A 27,248-nucleotide genomic window follows, 5' to 3' on the forward strand; every position below is an offset into this window, starting at 1 on the left:
AGACCGCCCAGAGGTTCGCCCCGGTGCCAACGGCATGCCACGGGCACCCACCGATGCACGTCGCCCCGGAGCTTCGCACGGCGGAGTACGTCTTCGTCCACCACGATGCCCATCGGACACCACTGCGGCCCCCGTACGACGGGCCTTTCCGCGTGCTGGAGACCGGGGCGAAGCACTTCACCCTGGACATCGGCGGTACTCCTGACCGCGTTTCGGTAGACCGCCTCAAGCCGGCCCACCTCGATGTGGACCATCCACCGCCAGTGGCCCGACCCCCACGTCGGGGCCGCCCTCCTGCAGGCGGACCCCCGGCATCGCCCAGCCCCGCCGCCCCCCGGTCCTGCACCCATCCCAGGGGCAGCCAGGGGCATCACACCTGGCATCCCTGCACCCCGGACGCCGCCGATCACCAGGGGGCGCTTCGGCCGGGTCATTCGTCTGCCCCGCAAACTGGCCCTCCAGGTGCGCGGGAATTCTGGGGGGGCGCGTGTGGCGGACACAAAAGCCCACTGGCGTGGTGACATCATTCCGCGCACCAAGTGGGCGGTGGCCACGCCCGAGGGGTAGGCGTGGCCTCATGATATACACCGGGCGCCCAGCCCGGAGCGGTACAGTGTTACAGTGAGCTCTTACAATAAAGACGTTTATATGTTACCGCTTGTCCGCTTCCTCCTTGCTCACAAGCAGCGCGCGTAACGCCGCGCTTTAATACGTTTATTCATTCGTGACGCTGCACGGATCTTTTCCATCCCAATGATATTCCCAATAGCAATAACAATGTGTTCCACACTAACCTCATCGGGAGGAACACACACCACGCCATGCTTCCGTGTGAGAGCTTCGAAAGCCGCATACGGGGAACGTGCCGACATTTTACTCATTCAAATTACCCGGACTAGACTAAGCCGATTTGGGGTTGGGGTCGGGGTCGGGGGGAAAGGGAGGGGTCGGGGGAAAAAGGGGCGGGGTCGGGTACAGTTTTCTCATTTTATGTAAAAGCAATGGGAAAAAAACCGCAAAGAAAACGCCACTCGGCATGTACCAGCACGAGAAAACGAACGCGGTAAAACACACCTCTTAATGAGGAAGGGCGCGAAAACCAATCGCAACTCCTTAGAGTGTCGATAGGAATACCACTCACCCGTCGACCTCACCGAAAGGCGTGGGCCCTCCCTCTCTCTCTGTATCTCAAAGGAAAAATAGAAGAAGCTGGAAGGAAAAGAATCGAGGCAGCAACACAAGCGGGGAATGTGATGGGAGGGGGGGAAGGAAGGGGTATGGGAGGGGGGAAGGAAGGGGTGTGGGGGGGGGGAGCGGGCAGAGGGAGGGCAGAGCGGGCGGGGAGCTGGGGGGGGGGGTGAGGAGTTGTAGGAGTGGGTTTTTGAAATGGAGTGGCGTGGGCAGACAGAGAGTAGACAACGTGAGGATTAGAAAGAAAAGTGGAAAAACAGAGGTAAGAGCAACGAGCAAGGGGGGGTGGGTGTAGAAAGATCGGAGGTTGGAGCAGCTCACACCTCACCACACATGCACAGCTGCCATCTTGCCACGCCCGACAACAAACAGGCCAGCAGGGGGCAAGAGAGAGAGAGAGAGAGAGAGACAGAGAGAAGGGAAGAGAGAAAAGATGGAAAGGGCCGGTCCATGGGGACTAATCGGCACTCTGACCGTGACCGCACTACCCTGACTAATCCAGGCAGCAGGGAAGAATGGGGAAGATTTGGCCACCGACTTTTGTTGGGGGGTACAACCACTGCAAAGAGGCATCTCCGATAGTTGTAGGGGCTTGTGTTTGCACAAAGTGTGATATAAACTCACACGTGCGGTTCCTGGTTGCCCTGTAATCGCGTATGAGTTAAAGGTAGTTATTTGGACTACTTTAGCATGGAACAAAATGTGTGTTGCGCGATTTTGTGCCATCTACCTTACAGTCAGACAGTGACCTGCACTGAAGCCTTGCACAGTCCAAAAAAGAGGAAACCAAACCTTTGTGTGAAGCTCAGCTTTTGTTGCGGATGCTAAAGGAAACAGCCTTTTAGTGTAGGTCGTTGTGTTATTTAGTGAACGGTTCATATAGAATCTGGAAACTTGTGATTTTTTACTTTCTATGATCACACTGAACACAAAACAACCTGTTTCTAATTTTTAAATTTATGTCCAGTGGCAAAATTCAAGATGGCCGCCAGAATATACCGAAAAAGCAATAAATCGTTATATTTGAACCAACGTATTCAATATATGCACAATGATAAGCTTATTATGGACATGCTTTTGATTACAATATATTTGTATCTACATATGGTTGTATGAAATAGACTGTCTTCAATGTTTTCATTAATATCCATTGACAACATCCAAGATGGCGTCCACCAAATTTCGAAAAAATACGATATTTTTTATATCTGAACCATTTATTTACGTACATGTATAATGATAAGCTAAGGACATTTTTGTGATTACAATATATTCTTTTCTACCAAGTATGTTACTTCTTTAAGAAGTTTTCAATGTTTTCATTAATGTCGTAGAATAAGTCCAAGATGGTGGCCACCATATACAGAAAAATCAAACCATTTATCAACATACTTGTGTTATGGAAATTTACCTAGGCATGTTATGTATCTAACAATCATGGGGAAAACAAAATGGTGTTCATACACATATCAAATTGGATGCTCAATTATACATGTATCCGGATGCTAGTTATCTGCCACGTTATTAGTCATCACTGTCGCTGTCATCATCATCATCACTCTCTGTCTCCTCATTTGCAACATTAGTGCATGATCCTTCAGCACCTTCACACTTGCAAAGCTCTGTGCATGACAGATTATTGGTCTTGCAAGAACACCGTCCACTGCATTTGCTGGCAATACATGAACACTTCACGAGGCCGACGACAGCCTCTGGTACCGGTGGAACTTTCGACGTCACAGGAACACAACGTCCGTCATCTAGTTGTTTCCATCCCAACGATACTGGATCTAGAAGACTTGGAACAGCTACTGTGTCCTGCACCCAAATGTTAGCTTGGAAGTGTGCTCGCAGAATGTGTTCAGTTATGGATCCTTGAGTTGGAGGTAGTTTCTCTACACCCTGGTTGCCCTTGAGTTGCTTGAACATATGCCACCGGAGTGCTTTAGCTGATTCATAACCAGGTTTGAAGAGCTGACACACGAACTTTTCACAACCAGCCAACACCTCCGGAGATGGATACACACCAACACCAAGCCCAGCTAGTGCATGGATTACGTCATCACTAGCCTTCATGAAGGATTTGAAGCAAGTAGGCTTTCCCTTTCCCTGGATGTGGCCAGTGGTATCACATCCAGTGAGCGTGTGGAATCCTGGCAAAGCTGCTGCACGTTCTGCGCCAATGGCCATGTAGATAGGTTGAGTTTAATCTTCCGTCGTCGATCACCAGAGCCCATGATGATGAGACTCTCTGTGTTGAGGTCTGGGACCCTGCGCAGAGCGAGCACCAACACATCTGTGTCAGAGGAGTATATATGTGGTGTATTACCCAAATACTCACTGCTACTGCATACATGACCAGTAACGTGTCGGCTTCCTCCTGTGTACTTGTGATGTTCACCATGTTTGATTGGGAAGACATAACACCTTTGTGTGTGTGGGTAGTGATCGGCAGTTTGCACAGCTGGACAGATTTTTGTGCAAGGTATAGCACGAGGTTGGCTTTGGTTTCCTTGGTTCCTAGGAATACCTTAAAGTCTTTGATAGGTGTGGAATCTTCTATTTTGTATCCCTTGTCTTGTGGTCTTCCTGCTGTTCGGAGCTGTCGCGTTCTGTCCTTCATGGAGTTTGTAACAGTGTAGTTATCGAATAATAAGTATATGTCACTGTAGCCTCGCGACTTGTTGTCAACACTTCGAATGAAACAGCCTGACAGGTCTCGGCAACACTTTATACCATCCTTCCGAACAACCATCTCCTGCACGAGAGCCATGCCATCTATTACGATGCTGGTCAAGACATGTGCTGATTGACGTGGGATGATCGGCTCTTCTATGGATTCTTCAGAAGTATCTGTCCCCGAAATCACTCCTTCCAGTTCATGGATGAGGGTGGACTTGCTTGTAGTAGGTAGCAGAGAACCATCGGGCCTCATTAGGCTTGCATTGTAATGGGCAAATTCATGTGTTCCCACAATGTCCTGCAGGTCCAGTTCTCTTGAGGACTTTGCAACGAGCAGCAAGCGAACGAACAGGGAGTTAGTTGCTTTCAAGCTGACTACTTCGGAGGATGCCTTCAGACTGATACTTTTGCATCCATCTTTCCAAGTCAGATACTTGAGCTTCGACATTTTGTCCCACATGTTCTTGTCTCCATTGACCCTCTCATCAACATATGTTGCAAGTGCCGTGTGTCCGCGTACCTCTATGTCCAAAATGCCACGCTGCACTGCCGTTGGCATTATCCGCTTGGTGACGAAGTTAACCAACTTCATTTCAGATCCATCATCATGTTCTGGTGCATTGAAGGGGTTTGCACTGCCTATGACATCCTTGAGTTGTCTCACAGCCTTTTCCTGTCGTGCAGTTTTAGATGCTGAGTGTTGGTGGTGCTTCTTTGGGATAGAATCTGATATGTTTAGCATACGCTCGGTTTCTCCAGCCAGCCTTGCCAGTTCTGGGGAGCCGAGGCAGTATTTGAGCAGACCCTGGGGATCGGTGGTTAAGCCAGAAATGGCACCTTCACCTTTGTGGATCTTGTTCACATGTTCCTGTGCGTGATCAGGTCCAATGGATGTGAATGCAACAGGGTTCGTACTGACGACAAAGTCACCACTCTTGCCTTGAGCTCTTGCCATATCGAGGGATGGCTGCTTTCCAGGTGATACATGTGTGCGATGTAGTCGGGAATGTTCTGTGCATAGTCATGCCTGTTATATGCGAAAAAGTAGATGCACATCTTTTCCAATGAGGCAAGGTACAAGAGCCAGTTATGGTCGTGGGTACCTCGCATGAAGTGGAGTAGGTTGTTGACCTGTCTCATATACATACGAGCCCACTTGTACATCGGGTACTTCTCGTTCTCGTGGTCGAATGCTTCTAGCGTTTCCACCAGCTTCAGATCGGATGCCAAGTTCACCAATTCACGATGAGCTTGAGCTATATCCAGACCATTTTGACATGCTGTTCTCACATCTTCTATTGCAGACGTCAGTTTGTTGAGTAGCACTGGATGTTGCTCGCAGAATGCCTCGATCCACAAATCAAATAGAACTTGCAGAGTGATCTGGTGAGCATCCAAGGCTCTGTTGTGGTGCTTTCCATTCAGTATCTGTAATACAGTTATGCTACTGTACAGGCCGGCTTCAATCCATGCTTCATCTAGACCGCTGCTCTCAAGAGTCGCTCCAAGACACCGTAAGGCACAGAGAACTACATGGAAAGGACCGGGACTTGGGATTATGTTGGCTTGGAACTGTAGATCCAGGAAGCTCAGTTTTCTAACTCTTTTATGCAAGTCCATATCTAGCCACACAAGTATTGGCTCATTGTCCTGATTGTCTCGGGCCATCAGTTTGTTGAGATTAGAGAGCTGAGTCAGGGCTGTGGTAAGGGTCGTCCACTCATGGGCTGGTGCATTTATGAGGGGCAGTGCATGCACTTTGTCCAGTTTGATAGATTCAGTGTTGGATGCTGACGTACGCAGAAGTGAATTATATGCTGTCCAGACAGGGACAGGTTGGTGTCGCACATGAATCACTTCACCATCTCGAGAGCTGTCGTGTGGTTCAGCTAGCTCAATAACTGGATTGGCATGATTGCGATGGTAATGGCGTACCAACAGCCATGATAGGTCATCAAATGCAGGTCCTCTGAGCTGTTCCTCATTCATCCCCAGTTTGAAGTTCGGATAAGAAGGTCTCGTGGGAGGTTTAGGAGTACCTGTTATGTTGCTCGGAATCAGTGGGACGACAGTCATGGGGACATCCTTCAACGATCTTGCCGATTTGTTGTGTGTGGGGGTTGCATACTCTGTGACCACCTCCACGGTTTCATCCATGCTGGGTTCCCGTTGATACACAGCCATTGCTGTTGCATGGAAAGAATTCCTGCCATCAGAGGTATCAACCTTGGCATCAACGTTGTCAATTGAGAATCGCAATCTTCGTTTTTTGTGAAGCCCTGGTGGTAAATAGTTTCCATCGTTCTTCTCCATGTTAATCTGTACCCCTTCCGAAATTTGAGCGACACACTGCTTTACGCGTCGGTATGGAACTCCCAAACCGGCTTGTGAAACTAGATTTGACAGTTTCTGGCTTCGCCATTTGTGGTCACAATACAGTGAGATGCTGAGTGTGATAGGAGTTTCACTTGTCGATCGAAACGCAGCCACTGGTGATTTTGGGTCATACAGGAGTTGCCGATTAGATTTGTGGGCTTGTACTATTTGCTGAGAGACGATTGACGCAGATCTATTAAAGTCTTGTGCACGAGCTTCAGTTTTAACTGTAGTTGTACCTTTCATGATCCAAAGCACCATGCTGTGGAGCTCCTGTGGCACTACGCAATGCTCACTATTTTCAAGTGTTCCGGTGAAAACCCACGGGTCTTTCTTTGTTTCCTGGATCAATTTACGTAGGACTCTGCTTGCTTCAAATAACTTCTTTATGTCATCGTATGTGTTGTTCTTGACAGCTTCATCAACTGCAGCATTTTGTGCAGCTTTGGAATGTATCAGTGTAGGCTTCTTCGGTAATGGTGTGAACTGAACGAGATTAACATTTTCCTCGATATTTTGTCGTAGCCACCTCCGCTCGGACTTGGCGTTAGAAAACTTCGAGATATACTGGATGTTGTATTGTTCCATCTTCGATAAGTATAGCTTTTCTGCTTCGTCCATTGGAATAAATTCTCCCTCGTTGATGCGATCTTGTATTTCGGCAAAGAATTCAATTTCAGCCGTGATGTGGTGTACTGTCTGCCCACTGGCATCTGTGTTGCAGCGGTCAGCTGTCTTAGGGCATGATCCACTGTCTGCAGCATTTCCCTGCTTTAGAAACTGCCACTGTTCGGTGATGCACTTCTTGTGGTAGACAATATCACGTGACAGCGCATCATTGTCAGATAGGACAGTGGCATAGTTAACCTTCCATTCTTGGTTGTTGGAGTGGTGTACTATGTCCTTTATCTGCTTTCCAATATTTGCTGATTGACATTCGTGCAAGGGACCTTGTATTTTACCTTGACAGAAGAAACATTCTGTTTTGTCATATGCAGTTAACTGTGATCGGGTGTACTTTTTTGACACTGGCTCTTCGTCCGTAGCACTAAGTGTTGATGAAGCATTTGGTCTCCCCACGGTTCGGCTACTAAGGAGAGTAACATCGGATGTTGCACACGCTCGGTTGTAGCGCTTTTCATCACGTATTATATGTTCTTTATTTGTGCTCATAGCATAGCACGTTCTGTGCCACACAACATGTTTGTCACATAAATCTTGTGCTGTCAATTGTCCAATTTTTTCGTTGAGTGCAATAAAGTCAGTGTTTCCAAACTGCGCTCTCAAACGAACCGCTGTTAGAAATTTGTCATACGTTGATTGCTTTTGGGCTGTGGGGGTTCCTTTAATTGTTCTTCTTTTGAAGTTTGACATTTGATGCACAGCTTGAAATTTAGTTCGGTACGTGCCCTTTTCTCCAGAGGTGCCGCTTCGGATGCCATTATTTACCTGCAAGTAGAAAAGAAAATACATGTTTAGAAATGGACACTTCATAAGCTGGTCAACTCTGATTTCATGGCAGATTGCACCCATGCATCCATTCCTGTGGTTACATTATTATGGCTCATGCCATGCAGTCTTCCATAGAACGATCAGGACAGATTTATTTTGCTGAAAAACAAATATACATAATCATTATTATAACCCAAATATTTGTGTACCGTTCATTGGGTATTCATATGGGTGTGCCATGCCATATGGCGCCAATTATACCTCATATTGGATGATTATTCACTTTATGCTTTGTGTTATTGATTATATAAGTACTTCAATGAATTCAGTGACCAAAAAAACCTATAAAACGATATACTGGACAACTATATCCATTACAAATGTCCAAAATAGTTGGCGATTAAGCGATTATCGTATTAAATGGCCGCCATCTTGGATTTAGTGCGTATCCATGCTGGAAAAAATTGGAAACAGGTGGTTTTGAGTCCTATGTGATCTAAAGAAGTCAATAAGTACCAGTTTCAAGATTCTATATGAAAGTTTCACTCCCCTGTTAATTGCAACATAACCGCATACACTATTTTGCATTATCATGTGTACGCAGCCATGGTCAAGTCGGTCAGTTATTGGGTCAGTGTGTGAGAAAATTGATTGGCATCGAGTTTCTTTCCATTGAAACAAACTCAAAAGGATGCAAAAACTTCAAAACGTCCCAACAATGTGCTCATTAAAAAACACTCTCGATGGAAGTGGCCCTTGGAAAGTCCTTGCCATTAGTACCAATAATATTTGTACCATTAGTACCACCTCCCATATCAAACAATAAGAGTTTTTTTTTACATGCCTATAGGTCATAGGAGGTGGCTCATGCTTTCTGTTTCTATAGAGCTCATGCTCTGTAGCTACCTTGCAAAATCTACACTTGTCCGATTGTCTCAGTCCCGCCATTTTCTTAAAGCCATTGGTGTAGTGTCCCTGATCTTGGGTTTTTAAAACTGACAATCATAAACTGATAAGATAGATGGATGGACGTGAACCAATATTGCTTAACCCCACCTTTCGCTTCTTGTGCATGGGATAGCAATGGTAAAACTCGAATGGCACTCGGTAGAGCACTGCGCTCAAAAAGCGAAAAGCAGGGTTATGCATTCGGTTATGTAGGTACGTGTGTCGTGGGTGTCTGCATTTTTAAAATTCATTTCGCAAGGCTGAACAGTTTACGTTTTGTATCCCACTGATGGGCCAGATCTGCATCCGGACCTTAACCAAAATCTACCCGGGTTGTTCTTGTCACCTCCCCAACTCATCCATTAACTTTCTTCATAATGCATCGGCCAGCAGGGAGAGAAACCTTTTGAGACCTTTTGAGATAATATGCTATATATCGTTTTTGGCACTATATCTCAATGATGGAGAATCACTTTTAAAATTATAGGATCCGGATTCGGATCCTAATCTTTCCAAAATATAATCAATTCGTCCTGGTCACACAAGCAACCTGTCCACCAAATTCCGTCCGAATCCATCCCTAACCTTTTGAGATATCCTGCGCACAAACAGACAGACAGACATACAGGGGTGGAAACACAACCTCAGTCCACTTTTGGTGGCGGAGTTAATTAATGGCATGTTCTGCTAAATGTAAGTTAAATAAACATACAGATTAAATAAACATTATATTGTAGATACAGAAAAAGAGAACAAAGTGTCTTTGATGTGAATTTAAGTTGTGTGGGGTTCAAAAAATTAATTTGCATTTCCATTCCAGGTTCTTTCTACATTGTCCCAGAAACGGAGGTGTTTGAGACCGCAGGCGATCTGGCTGAAAACCTGATGCTCGGTTGCTTTACTGGCCCCCAGTCCACCTTTATTAACCACAAGGCTATCGTGCTTCCTGGGATGAAGACCGTTCCCAAACTCAGTCAGCTGGTGCCCAGTGCGGTGCTGGAAAAGGAAGGAGAGCCAGAAATGCTGGAAATTTTGCTTCTCCAAAACAGTCTCATCTCTGAACGAATGATGCTGCCATTTGATTGTTGCGGTGGCTTCGTTGAAGTCATGGATAAGAACGCGTTGCTACTGACAGATGTGCTGGACTCGCGTCTTTTGCAGAAACGTCAGCGTTGTGTCTGCCTGGCCCCCAGCAAAGACAACACCTCTATCCCAGGATTGCCGCAAAACTTCAATGGCCATCTGATCCTCCAAGCAATATACACTGTACAAGGATTCCATACAGGTTTGAGGCTAACACACTGAAACACAACGTTTTGTGCCAAGTACAGTACCACAGTGTAAACCGTTCCAAAAATAACAAAACGTTCCACAAGCATTGCTTATCTATCTATGCCCAGACTATCTCAATCGTGAGCTTACCACAGGACTCTCTCTTTCTCAGCACTAAGATCTTCACGATTAGGTGGTAAATAACTCCTGAAGTAGCAGAAGCAGGACTCTTCCAGAGTTTAAAGTTATCATAAGGGGATGTGACATCGAATAATGTCAATGTTGAGGAATGAAATGAAAGTGAAAGTACCAAAAACACAAATATGTAAAGATGAAGGAGCATAAAGTATATCCATTTCCGTTTGAAATCAATTAATTAAAAGTTAAAGCCTGAATCTCTGAGTTAGGTTTAAGACATAGAGTTAGCCATCACGTTTTTGCTCTTACCTTTGGATATATTTGGGGTTGTCTGCATAAAATAGGGGAATTTTTTAGCCCTCCCATACCACTTCTCCTCCCAATCCCCTCCTCTGCCTATTCTCTGGCCCACCTACCATATCCATTTTTCTTCTCTTCCACTTTTCACCTTTGTTATTATTCCTTCTGCCCTCTATTCCATCCCCCTCGCTTTTGTTTAATCAATCCACCATCCATCTTACCGATCCCAACCCCAGATTGCATATTATCTACCATATAAAACACAATGTCTGTTTGTCTGTTTGTACAGATGTCTGTCCCCTTCATAAGGACAATTCAAGTCGGGTTTTTCGAGTGTATGACAATAAATACTAGGTGCAGGGAGGTGAAATTCGCTGCACATGATGTACAATGCTCGCCGAGTAAAATGAGTGTTCATTTACATCTGTATGATGTCTAATGAATAAAGAAGATATAAGCATACCTCTGACACTAGGCCGAGGCTTCAGACTTTGGCATGCTAACGAGCCTGCACCATCAAATAAACAGTTCGAACCCATCATTTTTTGCCTGGCTTTTATACAAGTGCAGTATAATATTTGTAATGGCCTCTTATTTGGAGATCTTTTTGGGGGGGTTACCAGAGAGAGCGAGTGAATGCCGCACACGGAGGGAAAATCTAGCAGTGAAATGGTACTTCTCAAAGGTTTAAAATTTCAGAGGTTTCATTGTTCACTTTGAATTATAAAACACCATGAATATAAAACCTGCAAATGGGAAACAAAATGGCAAACATGTGGAAAAAATCTTTCGTCACTGAGTAACTGTCTACCTGAGGCGATTCATTCCCTCTTCCCTCTCCGAGTCTGCAGCTTCAATAAGGTGGTGCATGCCAATTTCATGGCATATTACATCTCTACCCACGATATTTTCTACCACTGTTAACCCTTTCTACCCCAACCCTCGTACGAATACAGGTTACAGTCTCCGCTTTTCCCATTCATTCATTGCCTTACTTATTGTGTCAAAGAGTTGCCGGATGCCCCATTAGTTCCTACCCTCCTTCGCCTTGCTCCTCCATGAACCTCCATCTGGTAAAGTAAATGTTAAGGAGATTACCGATATATGTTCTATATAATGTCTCCATAATAATGAGTAGATATCTTGCTTACATGAATATTCTCATCCCAACAGGTTTTGTCGAAAGATCTTTCCCACTCTGAACCCCGATGATAGTTGAACCTTTTTTCCACCGCAGATGGGAAAGAAATGTTGGAGTTTCTTTCTTCGACAGACGTTGAAGTGGCCGACGTCACACGAGTTGGAAAGACTCCGCTTAGCCGACCAGTGATGACTCTTGGTGAAATCCACAGCAGAGCGGATCTCCAATTACCCCTAGAAGTTGAAGTTTGTGAGAGCGACCACTTCAACCTTGCCTTGCATGGTGGCTTTGTTAGCTTCCAGAAGGGATCCCACCTGGTGCTGCATAAACGCACAATGGTGAAGAGGTTTGTGCTCACCAAGAACCATAGGATCGATTCACAGCCACCGCAACATTTCCTGATAGGAGAGCAATACATGGGAAGGTTCTTCCGAATAGCTCGCAAGCTCAGCACGATTCACGAATGTCGAGCGTTCAACGTCACGGACTTTGTCGCCACAAAAAGTTTTGACTCGTGTGGTCGAAACATCTCTTGCATAGATGTTGGAGACCTGTACAGAGTCGGTACATACAACATCACTTTCAGCGATGGTGTTGAAACGATCAAAGCCAATCGAAAAAACGATGGCACCAGCGTATGGCTCGACTGCAATGCCAGTGGGGAGTTTGTGGAAGTCCTCATGGACAAAGAGCCAATGTTCATCAGTGCTCTGGCAAAGACTTCCATCTTTCCACTTGAAGTCAAAGTAAGTGTACATATGTTCTGTTATGCTTGTCGTTCCAGCAATCGTAGACAAATTCCTCCTCGATATCTTCCATGAATGAATGCAGCGCACGTTTGGTTGGCGGTACCGACGTTAGATGTCACACTGAACGTACTTAACAGCTCGTGAACAGGTAGCAGACATTGCGAACCTGTAGGGTACTTCTAGTTTACAAGCATACATAGTTCATTTGTGCGATGTGAATGATAAGATGAATACATAAATTATTGTACACCGCTCCTTTCCTACTCCATCTCTAGGTGCTGCATGATGTCATCGCCGGGCACCGAAGGGGGCCCGGCAGTGACGCGCGCTAAAAGGGAGTACTCAGTTTTCATTTCCGTTTGCTTGTTTGTTTGTCCGGGCGATATCTCAGCCATCCTTCGAGCTAGGAAGCTAAAATTTAGGCACGATAGTGAGCACGTGCTTTGACAAAACAGTGCTTTATATTTTTTGATTAATTAATTAATTGATTAATTACTGAATTATTACCGATTTATTATTTATTATTATTTATTTTCTTTCTCATCTGGGCAATATCTCAGGCACCTTTTGAGCTAGGAAGCTGATATTGGACACGACAATGACCAAGTGATTTGGCTGTAAACGGTGGTTTTGATTTTATGATTAATCACTTAATCAATTATTTTTTTAATTATTCGATTAATTACATAATTATTTTTGAAAGTTACAGATTTGGATGAAACGGCATGGTTTTTTTTTTTTTTTTTTTTTTTTTTTGTATACAAGATCGAGGCTCGTGAAAGAGCGAACATTTATCACACAGAAAGACAAACCGACAAACCGACACATAACCGACAAACCGACACATAAAACAAATAACATCGGGAGCGGTAGACAAGATGGGGAGAGAGGGGGAAGGACACAAACACAACATTTGAGAGCAGGAACCGAGAGACATGGAGACATCGAGAGATCTGTGGGAGGGAGAGGGCTTTGGGGGGGGAGGCATGGGAAAGGGGGTGGGAGAGGCATAAAACATATGGACACTGCCAGGACTACCAGGAAAGAAGTTGGAATTACAAACAAGGTGGATCTGGGGTGAATTAGTGGGGGTAGAAAAGATCAAGGTTTTGGATGGGGGAAGATAAGAGATGGTGGTGAACAGCTGTTTTAAAGACCTGGAGGGAGGAGTGGGATTGAAGGGAGTGTGGGAGTTTGTTCCAGAGGCGGGAGAAAAGAGGAATGAAGGAGTGAAGGTGAGCAGAGAGCCGAGATTTCGGCAGTTTAACCATCAGAGGCTTGCTGGCAGATCTTGTGTGACCTGTAGGAATATTTGGGGGACAGAGCACAGAGAGAGCTGGGGGAGCAAGGCCGGAGAGGAGTCGGTAGAAGACAGAAAGACCACCTACCTGCCTGCGGTGAGTGAGTGAAAGGCCCTCAGAGATAGTTTCATCGCGGGTGATTCCAATGATTCTGAAAGCTTTGGTTTCAACAGCGTGAAGCCGAGCTAGGTGTGAGGCAGGAGCACCAGCCCATAGGGGAGAACAGTATTCCATTGAGCTGCGGATGAAAGCCTTGTATGTGGTGAGGAGCTCAGGTGTGCCTAGGAAGGACTTCGCACGATGGAGGCTGCCCAGTCGGCGACTGGCTTTGCAGGCCAGCTTGGAAATGTGGTTTTCCCAAGAAAGATCATGGCAGATAGTGAGACCCAAAAGCTTGAGCGACAGAACTTCTTGGAGAGGATTGTTGAGAAAGTAGATGGGAGGGTTGTCCAGTCGATCTTTTCGGAGAGACATAGTAAGAGTGTGAGATTTGTCAGGATTGAAAGACATGTTCCACTTGTTTGACCAGTCTGTGATTTTGTCCAGGTCTTCAGAGAGTGAGGAGGCTGCAGACTGCCGATCTGAGGGAAGAGGCATGGAGCGGCAGAGAGTGGAGTCATCAGCAAAGAGATAGAGAGGATTTTCCAGAGAGTCGGAGAGATCATTGATAAAGACCAGAAAAAGCACAGGGCCCAGCACACTGCCTTGGGGAACTCCAGCCTGAACAGGAAGGGGAGATGAGAGAAATCCATTCAGGGCCACACGTTGACTACGACCAGAGAGGAAGTCCGCAAGCCATGCATGGAGATTTCCATGGATACCATAGGAGTAGAGTTTGGTGAGCAGAGCTGGGTGCCAGACCGTATCGAAGGCACGTGATATGTCAAGGGAGACAGCTCTGATTTCCTGTTTGGCATTGAGGACCTCCATCCATTGTTGAGACAGGAGAAGCAGCATGTCCAGAGTAGAGTGACCTGGTCTGAATCCAAATTGATGATCAGAGATCAAGCCATTGGAGAAGAGGAAAGATTGGATGGTTTAAGTATTATGTTAGCCAATTGATTAATAATTTAATTATTTTACCATTATTATTTATTTATTTTAATTATTAATTACTTATTTACTTTCTTTCACATCCTGGCAATATCTCAGGCACCTTTTGAGCTAGGCAGCTGATATTTGGACATGACAATGACCAAGTGATTTGGCTGTAAAGGGTATTTTTGATTTAATGATTAATCAATTAATCAATTAATTATTTATTGGTTAATCAAGTAATCAATTATTCATTTATTTATTCGATTAATTAATTTACTTTCTTTTCAAAATGTTACAGCTTCGGATGAAACATTTTCGGTGGGGTATGCTATTAGCCAATTGATTAAGAAATTAATTATTTGAAGATTATTATTTATTTATTTTAATTATACAATTAATCAATCAATTATTGTGCATCTCTCCCTCCCAATACCATTTCTCTGAGCTACACGGCGGCATCGCCAGGCGCCTAAGGCACCCCGGCAATGCCATGCACTGGAGGTTATGTTTTCACCCCTGTCTGTCCGTTTGTTTGTGAATAAGATATCTCAAAAAGTTGTGGACGGATTCGGACGAACTTTGGCAGAGAGGTAGCGTATGTCACAAGGACGAAATGATTACATTTTGATGAAGATCCGGATTCGGATGCGGCTAGTAGAATTTTTAAAGTGATTCTTGGGAGATAGGGTCAAAACAAAAACGATACATAGCAAGATATCTCAAAAAGCTATGCACGGATTTGGACGAAACTTTGTGGACAGGTTGTGTGTATGACAAGGAAGAATCGATTCGATTTTGGTGAAGATCTGAATATGGATTCGGATATGAGGATTATTTAATTTTTCAAGTGATTCTTCACCATTGGTAAATAGGGCCAAAAACGATACATAGCGGGATATCTCAAAAAGTTATGGACAGATTTGGACGAAACTTTGTGGACAGGTTGTGTGTGTGACAACGAAGAACCGATTCAATTTTGGTGAAGATTCGGATCCGGATCCGGCTAGAGGAATTTTTTAAGTGATTCTTCACCATTGAGTGATATGGCCAATAGGGTGGTCCAAAAATGCAAAAAAATCACTTTTTTATCTGGATTTTGATGCTCTATTGGATTATTGTTAGAAATGGTCTAAATCATTCACCCAAAAAATATTTTGCATCTGAGTCATCTATAAACTCATACACACTCAACATAGAAATTTGTCATTTTGGTCAATTTTAATGACTTACAAAGACTTTAGAAATATTTTTTTCCTAAATAATGTCATTGATGGTACATACCCCTGTGAAGTCCTCATGGTCGAAACATGAGTCAGACATGTATGAACATGTTTCAATCATGTTTCAAGCATTGTCAAACATGTTTCGACCATGATGATTTCACACTCACAGGCGCAAGCGCATGTAAAAAGTCATGAACCACAAAATGGCTTAGTACAATAGTGCATGTACTTTTTCCACCTAGGTTGCTATTGGATTGTTCTCATTTAGCCAAATTTGGTGAAAAACGCCATATTTCAATTGAAGTGTGTATGAGTTTCTAGATGGAATTGAGCGAAAATATTTGGTGGGTGAATGTTTTAGACCATTTCTAACAATAATCCAGTAGAGCATCAAAATCGGAGAGATCGATGTTTTTTGGACCACCCTAATGGCCAACCAGGCGGATGTATGCTCTCTACTGAGTGCCGTTCTAGTGTTATTTATTTATTTGGCCTTCAGGATATTGGTTCAAAGTTTGGTGTACTTTGAATGTTTCTGTACTTGTTTTCATTCGGTTTGAGGAATTTAGGAGCAACATTACCTTTCACAGGTAGCATTACCGTGCCAATCCAGACTTGCCATAACAGCCAACCAAACTATGGATTAAAATTGCATGTTGACCAAACCATGCAATACAAGCAGATTATTCCCCCTTGCTGAAAGTAATTATTGAGCCAGTTAGAGTGAAGTAAAGTGAGTAAAATGACACCTGTTTTGCTACTAGAACTAAACCTTGTATTATAGAAGAAGCAGGCCTGTGCGAATGATGTCCTGTTAACGCAGTGTGAAGAATGGGGCCATGCAGCACCTTTGAAGTGGACGAAAGGGACACTGACCATCGAGTGCACCCTCATGGACCGCTGCTTGGTCGCTACACTTCCAACCTCCATCAAGGACAGAGGAAGTTTTGAGATTCCTGTGGATCGCTTCTACCTGACCGTTCGTATGCTGGAAACTGCCGTCTGCAAAGCACCCACAACTGTACCCTGCTCTCAAGAAACCATCGAGCCCCTTGACCAAGAATCCTACCTGCGTGTCAAGGCCTTTGACAGCACGAGAAAGCAGGTGGCACCGAAGCTCCCGCCAAAGGGCATTAAGCCTCAAAGAGCCGGGACTCTGGTGAACCAGGTAAGACTCAGTGCCATACAATCATTGAAGTTTGGGAAAATTTGAATGAAACACTGGTTACGATGATGAAGACTGATCAAAAGACCAACTGCCCCTTACTTATTCACGGATTTACTGAAATGACTTCAAAATATCCATGAACAAAGCTTGTCTATGGTGTCTCAAGGTATATCCACATTAGGTAAACGATGAATAGCATCTTCATTCGATACTGTATTGTTTGCCTTCCTTTCTGCTTCCTTCCCCTCTTTCTAACCACAGAAGGAAAATCCAAAGGGAAACAAACAAAACCCTTCTGCAAATGACATCGCGGGCAAAATACAGCAGGACAAGGAGAGACTGGCTTCTCCAACACCATTTCCCAGATCAAAAAGTAAGAGGGTTAGGATGTCATTGCTGTGTCCCCTTCACTATGTCTAAAGGTCAGATTTTGGAACTATTTAGGATTTTTTTTGGAATTTTGAATTTTGGAACGATTTGGGAATTTTGGAACTCACTTGTACAACATTCTACTTTCTCTCGTGGGGAACTGCAACAGTGCTGCTTTATTTGTTTCCACATTGCTTCATTGATTACATCCCATTTACGTACTTGAACCAGAGTCTAGGATAGGCCAGGGCCTCCTTTGCCACCCAATTCAAGGCTATTTCTTAATTTATGGGTTTTGTGACATTGTGGCTTTCACTCTAAAGGGATGACAATCCATTCCACCAACGAAGGTCATAAATAATCATCTTATTCACTCACAGACGAGATTATGTTTTCACCTCTGTCTGCCTGTCTGTCTGTGAGCAGGATATCTCAAAAAGTTATGGAAGAACTTTGGTGAAATGGTCGGGAGTTTGACAAGGACGAATTAATTAGATTTTGGTGAAGATCCAGTCATGGATTCAAGAATTTTTGAAGTGATTCTTCAACATTGAGAGATATGGCCAAACACGATAGCACCATACACCAAAAAGTTGGTGCCCAATTGGGTGGCCGCCAATCTCTCAATGGTGAAGAATCACTTAAAAATTAAATAATTCTCGTGTCCGAATCCATATTCAGATATTCACCAAAATCGAATCGATTAGTCCTTGTCATACGCACAACTTGTCCACCAAGTTTCGTCCAAAACCGTCCACAACTTTTTGAGATATCCTGCTATGTATCGTTTTTGTCCCGATCTCCCAACGGTGAAGATTCACTTTAAAAATTCTGCTAGCCGGATCCGGATCTGGATCCTCACCAAAATCTATTTATTTCGTCCCTGTCCCATACACTACCTCTTTGCCAAATTTTGTCCGAATCTGTCCACAACCTTTTGAGATATCTTGTTCACAGACAAACAGACAGACAGGGGTGAAAACATAACCTCCATTCACCTTTGGTGGCGGGGGTAACAACTACTACTACAACAACAACAACAACAGGCATTTTAATGCCATTTTCCCTGCGAGAGCGGGTGTTAGCCTTGCGGTCCCCATGACAATCTTCTCCATTTTGCCCTATTTTCTGCATCTCTCCTTGTTAACCCCATTGCTCGAATTTCTTCCTCCACCATCTTTAGCCAAGTCTTTCTCGGTCTTCCCCGTCCTCTACTTCTTTCTACAATCATTTCCATCACTCTTCTCAACCAGTCACTTTCATCCTTCCTCAACACATGACCAAACCATCTCAACCTGTTTCTCTTCACAGCATCCATCACAGGCTCCATTCCCATCATCTTTCGCAATCCATCATTTGTCTTCCTCTCTATCAACGATACTCCGCACATCCACTAAACCATTCGCATTTCCACCCTTTCCAGCCTTCGTTGCTGCTCTACGTTCATTACCCATGTCTCGCTCCTATAAATCATAACACTTCTCACACATGCAGCATACACCTTTCCCTTCAGCTTCAACACTCCCCTCCTCGTCAGCACGCCACTCAGTTCCCGAAACTTCTTCCATGCACATCTCACTCGAGCAACCGTTGCCGAGGCTGATCCACCTTCTCCATTCAGCATGTCTCCGAGGTAGCAAAATGTTTTCACACCTTCCATTAACTTCCAGTAACAACTAGTAGGCCACAATTAGAAAATGTATCAGATAAATTTGTTATGCATAACAATGAATAACAAATCACACTTGACAGTCAAATTTTAGAATTGACAAATTGCTGTTTCCATTGTAGCTATTGTTTCCATGGTAGCTATTGTTTGCATGGTAACAAAAGTATCGTGCCATGCACGAAATCTTTCTTGTTTGTTTGTCCACAGAAAATGGATGTCTATTAATTACATACTATTGAAATCATAATGATAATGATAATAATAATGTTACTGATGATAATAATGATACACAATTATAATAATGATCATGGTAATGGGACACAATAACGATAATAGTAGGTGGTGATGATAATGGTACGTGAGTACATCTATTTATGACATACTGTTGGAACGTGAGTATGTCCATTAATTACGTGCTATTGAAATGTGTGTATGTCCATTAATTACGTGCTATTGGAATGTGAGTTTCTCTATTAATTACGTACTATTGGAATGTGAGTATGTCCATTAATTACGTATTATTAGAAGGTAAGTATGGCTATTAAATACGCATAATTGGAATTGTGACTATATCTATTAATTATGTACTAATTACGTATTTGAACGTATTAATTACATGTAATTACAGCTATTATTAATTATGTAACATGACAGTACACAAACAACACACAGAATACAACACACAAAAGCCCTGCTGAGGGTCTGTAAATCTCTCTCTGACTGTTCTTTGAAGTTTACCTTTTTTGCATTGATCGAAGGTCATGGTGGAGCTTGTACATAAATTACATGTACGACAAAAACATGAGAAGACATCAGTGTACTTTTACCTGAAGTACAAGGACGTTAGTCAATAATGGCCAAACACGTGCAGTGTATGGGATTCGAACCTGTGGTTCCGATGTGAATGCTGAACAAGCAAACCTCAATATTGCTTTTGTTGAGTTTTTTCCACACATTTCTAATCGTGCCTTTCTTAATTGTCGCTCCAAGCACCAATTCTCTGATTTGTGTGTTTCTGCCCGGTCACATCACGTTTCATGTTCACTCAGCCAAAACTGGCCCCTAAAATTCTCAATAAAAGGGGAAGGGAAAATTTCATGGGAAATTTTGAATATGAGTATGCAGTTTCAGCAACAAAAACTACTTCCTATATATAATTCGTTGCCACAGCTCTAATATGATCCGAGCTAGGGATGTGGAAGAGGATGTCCATTTTACTAGATATACAGTACATAGGGAATGGAGTTATGGGATTAGAGGAGGAGAGGGACTGTTTTCAGACTAGTGTTTGCACACAGAGAGGGTGATGGGTGTTTTAGGGTTGGGTTTGAGGAGGATTTTTTTCTTCAAATTATTTAATTTTTTTTAGCAATTGATTGTTTTCAATAGCCTCGATTTTATTAACTTTGGAAACTTAACTGTATTTAAAAATTACAATCTACAAACATATATAACGGGTGTGTTAAATCAGGTGGGAACGTAAATGTTTCAAAGTGTTATACATAAGCGACAATGGTGCACAGAACTTTGGTCCTGATCGCTTTGGCTTTTAAAATGAATGAAAATATTTTTTAACTAGAACGGCACTCAGTCGAGAGTATACCTCCACCAGGTCAACAGTTTACATTTTGTATCCCAGAGTAGACCAGAAAATCACAACACCGAATCACATTTAATCAAAATCATCCGTCCATAACTTTTTGAGATATCCTGCTATATATCGTTTTGGGCCCAATTTCCCAATGGTGAAGAATTACTTAAAAATTCTACTAGCCGGATCCGGATCCGAATCTTCACCAAAATTGAATCGATTCTTCCTTGTCACACACTCAACCTGTCCACCAAGTTTCGTCCAAATCCATCCATAACCTTTTGAGATATACTGCTATATGTTGGTTTTAGCCCTGTCTCTCAATGGTGAAGAATCACTTAAAAATTAAATAATTCTCATATCCGAATCCATTTTCAGATCTTCACCAAAATCGAATTTATTAGTCCTTGTAAAACACACAACCTCTCCACGAAGTGTCGTCCAAATCTGTCCACAACCTTTTGAGAAAGCCTGCTATGTATCGTTTTTGGCGCTATCTTCCAATGGTGAAAAATAACTTTAAAAATTATACCAGCCGGATACGGATCTGGATTTCACCAAAATCTAATCATTTCGTCCTTATCACAAACACTACCTCTCTGCCAAATTTCGTCCGAATCCGTCCATAATTTTTTGAGATATCTTGTTCACAAACAAACAGATAGACAGACAGACAGAGGTGAAAACATAACCTCCAACCACCTTTGGGGGTGGAGGTAATGATGAAGTGAGGCTAGTCTGTCAAGATGGTGACGCATTAAATTTAAGTTACTCTAGCCTAGGTTCGATGACTGACCCAACTATTACCCTGTCGGATTGCTGGTTCGCGCGTAGGACGAGGCATCAATGTGTGTGCCATCCCTGAGATGGATGATAAGCTAGGTGTCCCATCTACACATTCTCAGAATTCAAAAAAAAAGCAAAAAAAAAAAAAAGAGCAGAGCAACCCATCATTGATGTGCCATGATCAATGTAACTCCACCCAGGAGAAAGAAAAGAACTGTGATGAAGTGGAAGGAGGATGAGCAAGTGATTCACGGAGGAGCTTGTGATGCAGAACATTCGTGTGGTTTTGCTCTGAAGAGGTTTTGGGATTGACCCAAGGGCGAGCAGGGCGAGCAGCAACCTCCCTTGGAGGAGGAAGAAGACAGGCTTGGACGGCGGGCAGGTCAGGAGGCCTTGTTTGAAAATGACAGAGGGGGCCACGAGGCGTGGTGGAGGGGCTGATCGTCACTGGCCTTTTCTAATGACAGTTTTACCTCGTCTTTGGACTGACCTCGTCAGTGGCTCTCGTCTCACACCTGATTTCCAAAGTGGGCTGCATTGAGTCCCGCGTCCACCCTGCGCATCGTCCACCCTGCTGCCTGTGCTCTATCCCCCAAATATTCCTTCAAGATGCACAAGATCTGCCAGGAACCTTCTTCTAGTGAAACTGCCAAAATCAAGACTCTCTCACCTTAAATTTTTCATTCCTCTTTTCTCCCGCCTATGGAATAAACTCCCACACTCTCTTCAATCCCACTCGTCCCTCCAGGTCTTCAAAACTGCTGTTCACCACCATCTTTTATCTTCCCCCATCCAAAACCGTGATCTTTTCTACCCCCCGTAAATACACCCCAAATCCACGTTTTCCAAATCCCATTTTCCTTTCCTGAAAGTCCTAGTAGTGTCCATTTGTTTTATACCGTGTACCCCACCTCCTCAGCCCTCTCCCTTCCACAGATCTCCCAATGTCCTTGTTCTCTACTGTTATTGTGTTTTCATCTCACTCCCCCTCCTGTCTCCCGTTCCCTTTATTATATGTTTCATGTGTGTTTCTGCTTATGTTTTTTTTGTGTATTATGTGTTAGCTCTTACATGAGCCTCGACTTTGCATACAACAAAAAACAAACGAAAAAAACCGAAACATACCAATGCCTGATAGAGCCGGACTGGTAAGGCCAACACAACCAGGCGTCGAGTTTGATATATCAGAACCAAAACTGGCAGAGGTGGTGAGGCTCATCATGAAAGCAAGAGCTGCATCTGATCCAGGGCAAAGCGGAGCCTCCTACAAAGAGTACAAGAAGTCGAGTGAACTCAGGAAGTTTCTCTGGGGGTTGTTTAAAGTAGTTTGGCAGAAAGACTTGGTTCCCTCTTCATGGAACAAAGCAGAAGGGGTGTATATTCCGAAGGAAAAAGGGCTGAGTGATCTTGGGTAATTCTGACCATTTTCATTGCTCAATGAGGAGGGCAGGATCATGTTTGGGATCTTAGCTGAGAGAATTTCACCCTTTATTCTCGAGAACGGAGTGATCAACACCTCTGTATAGAAGGCGGGGGTACCAGTTTTTCCAGGTTATTTGGAACATACTCGCATAATCTGGCATACTGTCCAGGAAGCAAAGAAGCAGAGAAGGAATCCGAGTTTGATGTGGCTTGATCTTGCCAATGCATATGGACCTGTGCCCCACACGTTGATTGAGAATGCTGTGGACTTCTTATGGATTGCTGAGAAGGTGAGAGATTTCATCATGGATTATAACGAGGGCTTTCAGATGCGGTTTTCGACACGAGAATTCACAACAAAGTGGGTGGACCTTGAAGTTGGGTATTCCAATGAGTTGCACTATATCCCCCATCATGTTTGTTCTGCAATGGAAGTTATCATCAGAGATGCCGAGAAGACGGTCGAGGAATAGCATCCCATGAAGGAAATGAGTTTTCACCTCTATATGCCTTTATGGACGACCTGACACCTCTCAACCCAAGTGAAGAAGCAGTGTTGGTAATATTGACCAAACATGAAGGGCTGACGGACAGTGGCAGAATGAAGTTTCAAACCAATAATTCCCATAGTCTGGTTCTCATCAAGAAGGGGAAGCTGGTCAACACGCATTTCCTGCTGTGTGATGAGAAAATTCCATCAATCCAGGAGCAGCCCGTGAAAAGTCTTGGACAGTGGTATAAAAAAAAAAAAACTGAGGTATACTGAGGTATACTGAGGTATACTGAGGATATATTCGAAATGATGTTTTAGTATTCCTATGGGTCTAGGAAACCCTGTGGTAGCATTAACAATTGGGGTCGCTAATGGCAGAAACAAATCCTGCAACAGCAATAAGCCTTCCCCTACACTAGGGGGAGGTTTAACTATCAGGGTTACTCCTCTATATATTGTTGTAGCTGTGGGTCGTCTCCATTGCCTGATTTTAATTCCAGCAGGCCGCTCCAACAGTGGCCATAACAGATATCTGATTTGGCCATCCTGGGCCGTTTTATGAGTCTTTCCACTCTGATACCATGCCAGTTTGACCACGGAATCAGTCGATGTGCTACACTAATTGGTACAACGCACCGCGGCTAAGAGCCAAGGAGACACACAGCATAGACTGGCATACAGCGTTAATTGTCGTTGATAATTAATACTCAACTGACTTTCCCCAATCACAAAAATTACCACGTTGGTTTGATTTCACTCCGAGAAAAGGTGTATTGAATTATGAACATGCACAGGGGAAGGAGATACAAATAAGCCATCACCATCAATTAATCAATATCAAAACCCCTTAACTCATACCAATACGCACCCATGAACCAAACAACTAACAAACAGAGATCCTTAAATATATAAGCCTTATCGGGCACAATCATGCACACCACGACAGAGAAACAGGGGGAATCAGAGGAAAGAAATCCCGGACGATGCCTGGCAGGACACTGTAGGAGGATGGAAGTCAGAGTGCGTCTGCCCTGGAGGGAACAGGCTGCCGTGTCCTGTGTGCTCCGGGCTCGGAAGAAGAGTAGAAGGGGTGGCTCCAGTTGGGTGGGGTGTGGCTCAGATGCAACAGCATGAGAAAATCCACTGCACCTGTCTCCAAGGTGAATCTGGGAAACTCCTTCGCCTCCACCTGCACACTCACCTTTATAAGCTCCACCCCAGCCCGTAACAATGACGTACTTAACCCCTCCCCCGTCGGCCACTATTAGTCCCAGGAATGAAACTCCTTTGCCTCAATCGGGATCGAAACTCGGCTTTTCCCACCTATGGCCTGGAAGACTCTCAAAACTAAACATAAATGAGAGATTACAAAGGGTAATAACATAAAACAATGGTTCACAGAGTTGGCAGTTTTTAGATATACACATAAGGAGGCTGGATGTCATCTATCAAAAGTACATAATATAACGGTGCATACCTAATATCACAATTAATCTGTGCTGTCTTTCCCTCATGGTCCCACTGTGCTGTCTTTCCCTCACGGTCCCCCTGTGCTGTCTTTCCCTCGCGGTCCCTCTGTGCTGTCTTTCCCTCACGGTCCCTCTGTGCTGTCTTTCCCTCGCGGTCCCTCTGTGCTGTCTTTCCCTCGTGGTCCCTCTGTGCTGTCTTTCCCTCATGGTCCCCCTGTACTGTCTTTCCCTCATGGTCCCTCTGTGCTGTCTTTCCCTCATGGTCCCCCTGTACTGTCTTTCCCTCATGGTCCCACTGTGCTGTCTTTCCCTCGCGGTCCCCCTGTGCTGTCTTTCCCTCGCGGTCCCTCTGTGCTGTCTTTCCCTCACGGTCCCTCTGTGCTGTCTTTCCCTCGCGGTCCCTCTGTGCTGTCTTTCCCTTGTGGTCCCTCTGTGCTGTCTTTCCCTCGCGGTCCCCCTGTGCTGTCTTTCCCTCGCGGTCCCCCTGTGCTGTCTTTCCCTCGCGGTCCCCCTGTAATGTCTTTCCCTCGCGGTTGTCAGCTCTTTCACGAGCCTCGATTCAGTATTTTAAAAAAAAAAAAAAATCACTTTGCACTCCGTCCAAGACATTCATTAAGGAGCTAACGTAGGAGTCATTAACGCAACGTTAACCCCTTTGAGTCATTTCCACAACAATATTTACTATCACCAGACTCGGTAGCATAATGGTTATAACATCCGCTCTGAGTCTGGGAGGTCGGCGTTTCAAACCCTGGAAGAGTCAGTCATACCAAAGATTAAAAAAACAGCACATTCTGCTTCCTTGCTTGGCACTCAGCATATAGGAAAGGATAGAGCACAGACAAACAACACTGGGAAGGCAATGGAAACCACCCAGTATAACCCTTACCAAGAACCTGCTTCAGCAGCACCAACACTCTGTAAAGGGTGGGGCATCTCAAAGGCCTTTATTATCATAACAACCTGTCAATAATCAGCAATGGCACAGCAAGCACTGCATATGACCATAACATGGATTGTAACTCCATCGTCTATTAACGCAAATATTAATTGTAATTAACACAAATATTATCTGTCTCAAAGTCTCAAAGAAACGAAAATGGCTTTCCTTGGTTAAAGAGGCCATCTATTTTTCAAGTATGCATGGGTGGAGTGATAATGCATGATGGAGAATATGGAAGTGACAGAGGAAGGGAAAGCTTGGGAAAGAGCTAGGAGTGAGGGTGAGGGAAGGGAAGGAAATGTAGGGAGGATATGGGAGTTGTGAAGGTTTGGATGTCGGTTGAGTAGTGGGGTGGGCTGTAAGGAGCACAGACATACCTAATATGGAACATAATTATATGAACATTATTAAGTGGAATAGTTCACAATGTATGTTATGTTTTCTATGATACAAATCGTTCACCAGGAACTAACCCTAAATCTGCTTTTGTGCCTCTGCAGGCCTCTTGCCACCACCTTGCACTTCATCCCAAGTGTCGCGAAAGCAGTCTGATGATGAAGACGACTACGAGATTGTAGAGGACATTTATAATTCGATTCCCAGGTCACATTGACGTTGCTCTGCCTTGTTCCCCACAGGGGGCGACACATCACATATATTAGTATCATCGACTCATCTGTGAACATCCTCTTGTTCTCGATTAGACACAAAGCATATAATCTTCTATGAATGCTGTTTTTCACTGCTTAATCCAAAACTATTGTATGTATGTATGTATGTATGTATGTATGTATGTATGTATGTATGTATGTATGTATGTATGTATGTATATCTGTGCAGTGTCTGTCTTGTGTTGTGTTGTGTTGTATTGTGTTGTCTTGCCTTGCCTTGTCTTGTCTTGTCACTGAACTACTCCCTCAAACTTTTGTGCAATCCTACCAAACTTCTGGTATGCACATATCTTTCCCGTCGGTATGTCCTAAGGGTATTTCTTTTAGAAAAAATTTCCTATTTTTTTATTTTTGGAATTTTTTCGGGGAAATTTTTTTTTTCAACTTCAATTGTTTATAAAATGTGATATCACGTATATTACAAATACATTTGTGCAAAATAATTGTTTGAATTATGATTGCTTTAAACCATGACAAAACGGCAACTCGGGTACAGTCATTTATCTACGTATATATCTACACATCTGGGCAGTGTCTGTGTTGTCACTTAACGACTCCCTCAAACTTTTGTTTCCGTGGTTGTGAAGTGTTTTTAATAACGTTGTGGTGGTTTTGACTTACGTGGTGGTGAGGTGTAATCGTCCCAAACTTCCAGTCTGCACCTACCCCTCCCCTATGTATGTGCTGAGGGGTTCTTTCTTGAAAAAAAAACATTCAACCTAAATCTTCAACCTAAATTGCCTATAAAAATGCAATATCACAAACACAACAAATACATTTGTGCAAAATAATTGTTTGTATGATGATTGGTGTAAATCATGACAACACAGCAACTCAGGTACAGTCATTATCCTCA

The 27,248-nt window shown here is 43.8% G+C and overlaps 1 protein-coding gene across 1 annotated transcript in view; it reads left to right on the top strand.

Annotated features, from left to right (window-relative positions):
• LOC137436228 (protein THEMIS) overlaps window positions 1-26,911 on the top strand; it is a 59,958-nt gene extending 33,047 nt beyond the window's left edge. Inside the window, exons 3-7 of the mRNA XM_078786679.1 lie at window positions 9,470-9,934; window positions 11,597-12,246; window positions 16,635-16,979; window positions 17,241-17,352; window positions 26,222-26,911. Coding sequence (XP_078642805.1) covers window positions 9,470-9,934; window positions 11,597-12,246; window positions 16,635-16,979; window positions 17,241-17,352; window positions 26,222-26,334 — 1,685 coding nt within the window. The 3' untranslated portion in view covers window positions 26,335-26,911. The remainder of the gene's footprint in view (window positions 1-9,469; window positions 9,935-11,596; window positions 12,247-16,634; window positions 16,980-17,240; window positions 17,353-26,221) is intronic.
• The last annotated feature ends 337 nt before the right edge of the window (window positions 26,912-27,248 follow it).

This window comes from Myxine glutinosa, chromosome 11 (genome assembly GCF_964187855.1).
Source record: "Myxine glutinosa chromosome 11, kmMyxGlut1.1, whole genome shotgun sequence".
Taxonomy (NCBI): Eukaryota; Metazoa; Chordata; class Myxini; order Myxiniformes; family Myxinidae; genus Myxine; species Myxine glutinosa.